At 39.8% G+C, this 7,317-nt stretch overlaps 1 protein-coding gene across 1 annotated transcript; it reads right to left on the bottom strand.

Annotated features, from left to right (window-relative positions):
* Nucleotides 1-560: 560 nt before the first annotated feature.
* LOC102713557 (transcription factor GAMYB-like) lies at nucleotides 561-5,861 on the bottom strand. The gene is made up of 4 exons (XM_006657052.3): nucleotides 5,770-5,861; nucleotides 5,036-5,601; nucleotides 1,183-2,032; nucleotides 561-1,116 (listed from the first exon to the last, which is right to left on the bottom strand). Exons 2-4 carry the CDS (start codon nucleotides 5,525-5,527, stop codon nucleotides 839-841), a joined length of 1,620 nt encoding a protein of 539 aa, XP_006657115.2. The 5' UTR covers nucleotides 5,528-5,601; nucleotides 5,770-5,861; the 3' UTR covers nucleotides 561-838.
* Between the last annotated feature and the right edge of the window lie 1,456 nt (nucleotides 5,862-7,317).

The following is a 7,317-nucleotide window of genomic DNA, read 5'->3' on the forward strand; positions in this document are numbered from 1 at the left end:
GCTGCTCAAAATATCCAATTCTTACTTAGATTAAGAGAATGTATAATTATAAAATCTACAAAATGAATCAGAGGCCAGAAAAATGAGAATATGTAATTATAGAATCCATGAAATGAACCCGAAAGTCACAAAACCATACTTTTTAGATTTGGGTGAGCCGGCTTCTCATCAGCTTCTTGTCAAAATTTTAGGCTTCCCTAAAATCCTCATAAGAAACCGGAAGCTCAGTAGAAGCACACGTATCTAATTTGATCATATGTACAAATCCTTGCACACACCATAATATACTTGTATTTTACTAAATTTAGGCGTCATAAAGCTCGTTTCATGAGCACCGTTTCCCATCTTACACAACCAAGTTGAATTCACGGAATAGGAGTAACGATTAGCAGGTAAAACATGCACCACCTCACCAGAAACGATGTTAACAACGTCCCAAGCAATCAGACCAGAGCATAATCTACTTGACTAAAAGCTGTACCAGCTGGCACATGACAACTCAACGAATCGAAGCTGGCATTCAAAGAATGGTAAAGAGACAAGCAAAGGAGTAATGCAGCATAGTTCCAATTAACAATGTAATATTAATTAATGGAATAAGTTGCCTACACAAACAACGGTAACATTCTAGTTCAAGGAATACAGTTTCTTGGGGAGCCAAGCAAATAGGACACACCTCCAGGGTAAAGGTAAAAAAGTAACAGCATATGAAAACGTGGTTTTTCAGACAGAAACTTATTAGACGACCTAGAAAGACATTATTGTTGCAAAAAGAAATGTTCTTGGCTCCATCGCACGTTGAGAGCAAAATCCCTGGCACGAGCAAACTCTGTTCATGTCATAGACTTGGAAAATCACGGAAGTCACCGAAACCGGGCATTCTATTCTGGTAATCAAGGTCGTTTTCGTAGCCTTGACCTGCAGCAGATAGATTGACTTCATCAAAAGGACCCCTATGAAGGAAAGCACCAGGCATATCTTTGGCGAGTTGTTCATCTGAGTGCAACATTTCTAGTAATGCATCAGGCCTCCAGGAAATGGAATCCACCAAGGGTGGAGGACTATCAAGAAATAGATTGCTTGTATTATATTGGCTGCCAACAAAAACATCCATACCTGCAAAGGCCAACGTTAATTTTTAGGTAATATTGTTCATATTAAAATAATAGGGAGCACACTTACTGTTCCCTGGAAGATCATCACCAGTGACTGGAGCAGAACTCATAAAGAATAGATTCGATTCAATGACTTGATTAAATTGAACATGAGGAGCACAAATATCAAAAGATCCTTGCGACTTTGTAGGGTCCCCTAGTCCATGTCCTCCTTGAACCAATGCATCCAGCAAACCAGTGTTCTTTGGGGAGAGAGATTCTGATCTCAGGGAGCCTGATGCTGGAGATTGCAAAACAGAGTCAACCTGTTCAACAGGATGTCCTAAGGGGCAGCTGTACAGCAATGCATTATTGCTCAAGCCATAGTTGTGATATTGGAGTGAAGGGAGCTCCATCTTCGTGGGCCTCTGCATGGTCCCAGAAGTAGAGAAGTTGCCATCTAATATTGGATGCCCAGTAGCAATGGCACTACCAAAATGCGCTGACTGATCCTGTGAGGTAATGGCAGTACCAAAATGCACTGACTGATCCTGTGAGATTCCGGAATTGAAATCAGTGCAATAATGCATCTTCTCAGGGTCATCAGGTCCTACTGATGCTATGATATCAGAAGATTCTTGATACTTGACAGGGTTCATGGCATCAACAGAACGACTATTTCGAGCTACAAAATTTGGACAAAGAAGACTTTCTGCTATACTGTAGTCTAAATTATCGAACAAAACCTCTTTTCCCAGTAAAACCTCATTTGTTCTTTTCTTGCCACGTGATTCATCAGGGCTTTGACAGTTCACCTCTTCATATTCTACCTTAAATTTATTAAGGCCTTTTGGATAGAGAGGTTCGCCGAGTTTCTCAAGCCTCTTACGTCTGGTGTTCCAGTAGTTCTTGATTTCATTGTCTGTACGGCCTGGTAACTGCAATAACAATAACAGAAATTCAGACATGCAAATTAACAAATGGTCAAATAGGATTTTTCTAGGAAATTAGACTAAAGAACCTTAGGGCATTTGCCTAAAAACATTTGTATTGTATTTCCTCTGTTTCAAAGTATAGTTCTATCTAGGATTCAAATTTACATGAAAATACAACTACTTCAACTACATCCTCATCTCAAACAATCCCAAACTTCCCCCATTTAATTCTCCACCCTACTTTCTCATCTCAACCAATCACAACAGTTTCTCATGTCAACCTTAATCCCTCCAAGAAAAAAGGTCATAAGTAACTATATTTTGAGTCAGGTGGGAGTATATAGGATGCTAGAATGGCAACATATATAGTAAGATGTATCATAGTGTCATGCTGGGTATAGTGGTACCTAAAGAACCAGTGAATGATATTATGTTTACTAGTTATATGCTCGTGCTTCGCAACAAAACTATATTTGAGAAGAAAATAGTGAGCTCAAAGCACAAATTTCATTTCCTTTACGACGTGGAACTTTTTTTTTCTGTGGGACGATGGACGGACAAAACTCTCGTTTTGAAGTATTTTTCTAAAAGAACAAAACATATGCTTGGTTTAATTTTTAAAAAAATGCGGTAAAAGAAAAGAAACATATGCTTGATTTTGCTTTTTTAAAAAGGTGGTATTTTTTAAAAAAAACAAAACATATCCTTGATTTCTTTTTTAAAAAATGTGGTAAAAGTTGCTCGATTTCTTTTTTTAAAAATGCAGTAAAAGAAAAATAATAAAAATATTGGCTCCACCGGGGGTCAAACCCCAGACCTCTTATTTGAGAAGGGACGTCTCATCCACTGGGCCATGCAAGCGGTTAGTAAGTTGAATGAGTGCAAGAGGTTTAGATAGTTTGGTCACGGCGCCGTCATTGTGCGGCATGCAGGTGGACTCACGGTGTGGTGTGGACAGACGGACGAAACTTTCCTTTTAAGTAGTAAAGAAATAAATGAAAATGGCAAAAGTCCTATTGGATGGAAACAAACTTATAGGAATTCAGCAAGAGGCAAGAAAAGAACCCAATAAAAGTACAAAAATATGAACATGTCAATAAATCCTCCCATAATAATTGGGAGCCCTTATCTTGTCTCCTATCTTATCCTGTGGCCTAGATACCAGCTTTTCCGTTGATGTTCAAAAGTTGAAATTACTTATAGCGTGGGTCAGAAAACTCAGGATTGAAAATTAAATTTGCATCTTTCAAGATTTAAGTCTAGCTCGCAAGTCACATATCACCACATGGATACATCCACCTGCTTATAGTAACAGATGAGAAAAGACAATTCTCTGTCAATTGACTCTATAGATTGACATGTCTACAGTTAAAAAAGGAGGGAATACAACAATTCCATGTGTTAATTGACAGTATGGATTCAAGAACATAGGTACTGTTGATTTTTTTTTTCTGATTAGTGCAAGCTCTGAATGCACATACAAGGTGAGTTCCTTTTAAACAGCTAGAAAAAAACCCCAGATATTTTAAGAAATAGATAAACACAATTGTTGAGAGGTGAACTAAACAGCCCTAGTAACAGAGTGTGAGGCAAGGGTGGAGCATGAGGACAGGAGAAGAGGCCAATAATGGACAGGCAGTTTGTGCATGGGCATATGGGTGGTGAAAGTGGTCTATTTCCTTTGAATTTTGCACACAAATAAATACTAGTTAGACACATGCTTGCAATATGCAGTTTAGTTTTCTAGAGATAATATTGTCAGGACAACATCTTCTATTTCAAACCCTATTCTTATTAAACCTTCAAAAGGAATGAGTATTAAAGGAAGCCATGAGACATACAGAACGACCAGACATCACAATTTATAATCTACTCTCTCCGTTTCATAATGTAAGATGTTTGAATTTTTTGCTTGTAATGCTTAACCATTTGTTTTATTCAAAAAATTATGAAAATATCATTTATTTTGCTTGTGACTTACTTTATTATCAAAAGAACTTTAAGCATGACTTGTCATTTTTTATATTTGTACTAAATTTTTTAATAAGACGAATGGTCAAACATTGTTACCAAAAAAGTCAAACATCTTACATTATAAAACGGAGGTAGTATTAATAGCATATATTCTAGAAAGGTAGACACACATATACAGATACCTAAGTTTCAACTTGCTCCCTCTGGTTAGAAATACTTGGCATTTGACCTTTTTTTTTTTTCTTTTCATGCTCTTCAAGGTGTGACTTTTGACAAGGGAGTCTAATTGTATAGTACTGCTTTCCTTTTTACATGACACTTACATCAACATGGTATCCAACACATTTCCATAATAAAATTGTTAAATATATGACCATATGAAAGTATTTTACATGAAAAACCTCTGAAAATTGTTTTCACATCTGAGATTTCGAGGTTTCAGCACACTCTTTTAGGAGATCATCAATTTGAGAACAGAGGTAGTACTAGAGCAACTGGTAAGTTTCTAAAATCTTATTATAAGTTTATAAGATTATTAAAGTACTTCTAAAGACAACCCGACATATATTATTTTTTTATGTTTTCAGAGTAAGTATTTTAAGTGTAATTGATAGTCAATAGTTCAAAAGTAACTGAATCTTGTCCAAAGCATCAAGCAAAAGTGCCCAGTGGCCAGGGCATTCCCTGTTTAAACCCTTAGGGACTAAATATATGGATCCAGTTAAATTGAACGAAGTAAAGTTTATCATCAATATACAAAAGAAAGAGCTGGCCTATATACTTTGAATGCATTTATCAACGAGCAAGTGGTGCATATTGAGTAGACAGCATGCATTATCCACGCTAGGTAAACTGTTGGTAAGCTGTAAGCTTCAATTCGCGGGGGGAGGGGGGGGGGACATTGAAGGTCTAATCAATTACACCAATGCATCTAAACATTAAGCGTGTTACCAATCTAATCTAGTTCGAACAAAGTATCAATGCACAAGCAGAACCTAGGAAACTTGGGAAGAGCAGGAGGAGCACACTTACAAGGGCGGCCATCTTAGCCCACTTGTTCCCTATCAGCTGATGGAGCTCGATGATCTGCAGCTCTTCGTCACTGGTGAAGGGCCCCTTCTTGAGGTCCGGCTTGAGGTGGTTCGCCCAGCGGAGGCGGCAGCTCTTGCCGCAGCGGTTGAGGCCGGCGTTCCTCTGGACCTGGTTCCAGTTCCCCTCGCCATGCGCCTCCACGTACTCCCGCAGCCGCTTGTCCTCGTCGGGCGTCCACGGCCCCTTCTTCAGCGGCACCCCGCCGCTGCCACCGACACCGCGGCCAGCCGCCGCCGTAGCCGCCGCACCCCCCTCGCCGCCGCTGACACCCGCACCCCCCTCGCCGCCGCTGCCGGTGTCATCATCGGTCTCATCGCCATCATCTTCGCCCACATCGTCACCACTGCTCGGGTACAGTATCGCCGCCAACTCCTCCTTTCTCTCCTCCGGCGACGGCCCCAGCGCGCGCTCCTCCCCCTCCGCCACCCTCATCCTTCACCACTTCAGGGCCCTGTGATCCCACGCCACAGGACCCCCACACTTCCACCACCACCCCGATACAAATCCTGCACACGAGCAAACGATTCAATCAACCAAAGCAACACCACCCAACCCAACCCAAAACAAATCCAATCTGCGGCAAATTCTCCAACCCCCCACCCCTCCCCCCGCCCTCCCGATCTAATCCACCGAGTGGCAAGCAGCGAGGGTATCCCGAGGGGTCGAGTGCTCACCGGCACACGAGACGCGCGGCTGCTTGACGGCGACGGCGGCGGCGGCGGCGGAGGGAAGAGTAGTAGTAGAGAAGGAAGAAGACTAGTCGGGGGGAGTCCAAAGGGAAGGGAAGCTGGTAGCGTTTGGCCCTGACACGCTGCGTTCTTAGCGTGCATGCCTCCTGCCCGTGGGCCGCCAGCCTCACGGCCCAGTGAGGTTTGCTTCTTCGCGAAGTAGGAAGATTTATCTGTTATCTTTTCTTTTATTTATTTTATTTTATTCCTCCTTCGTTCTAAGGAGAGAGTTATCCATCCGTAGTTCCGTACAGATAATAGGATAATAGGATATTTTTTAAGAAAATGATTTGGGTTATTTTTTTATATTTTTTAAATAATATTGATGAAAGCAGTATATTGGTACAATATAATAATATTATTATATATTATCTTGGGTATTTCGCTTGCCGAAATAACGAAGGTATGGTAAGTTTCCTCATTAAACCTATACTGGCGCGTTTTCGTTACCACCAACCAGCAGCGCCACTGGATCGAACCGTGCTATTCCCTTGGGGAATTTGTTAAATATGTCTCATGTGATTTTTCTTACTAATGTAAGTATAATACAATTGTAATGAAATTAGCATCTACACATATAATGTACTTACACTACGCTAGTATTTTTTAGTTACATGGAAATTGCATACTAGTTATACTTATATTTGTAATTATATGTTAATCCCTCCATGGTAAAATTTAATCACTCGTACTTCTTGTTTCATCAATGCCTTCTAATTAGAAGTTCTTTTCATTAAATCCTCATCTACTCTCTTATTACTCACTCATTCTTTATTAAGAGACATTAAAGGTTTGAGCTTAATCTATATGAAACAACCTATAAATAATTATATTTTATAACGGAGATAGTAGTTGCATTGTAATTATTTTCTAAGTTAGTTTCGATGTGTTTGTCGGCGATAGTTGTTTTTAGAACGAAGGAATTGGTCATCTAATTTTGATTATTTAAATCAGCAGTTTACTGAACGAAAGGGTGGGTTATCTAATTTTGATGGTGCAAACAAATGAATAATTATTATGAAATTTAAGTTATAAGTTAACAAAGTGTACATAACACTAATACACAACATGATTTCTTAAGAAACTTTGTTGTTTCAGAGTTCAGAAAATGTGTCCGCAATAACCTATAATTTAGAAGAAGAAAACGAATATATATAGGACGTTAATTAGCGAAAAGATTAATTGTCATTCATTAGTTCGCGCGAACACTGTTAGTATGGCCCATTTGCCCATTCGCCCAAATTTGCCTTGAGAGCATGTTAACATATTATGCATCGGTAGCACGTTGAAACATTTTGCCTCGACAGCTTGCTGAGATATTATGCCTCGGTAGCATGTTGTGATAATTTTCCTCGGTGGTATGTTGAGATATTATGCCTCAGTAGTATGCTGAGACAATTTGTCTCGGTAGCATGTTGAGGTGTTATGCCTCGGCACCCATGTTGAGACAATTTGTCTCGAGAGCATGTTGAGATATTATGTCTCGGTAGCATG

Source organism: Oryza brachyantha, chromosome 6, assembly GCF_000231095.2.
Source record: "Oryza brachyantha chromosome 6, ObraRS2, whole genome shotgun sequence".
Classification (NCBI taxonomy): Eukaryota; Viridiplantae; Streptophyta; class Magnoliopsida; order Poales; family Poaceae; genus Oryza; species Oryza brachyantha.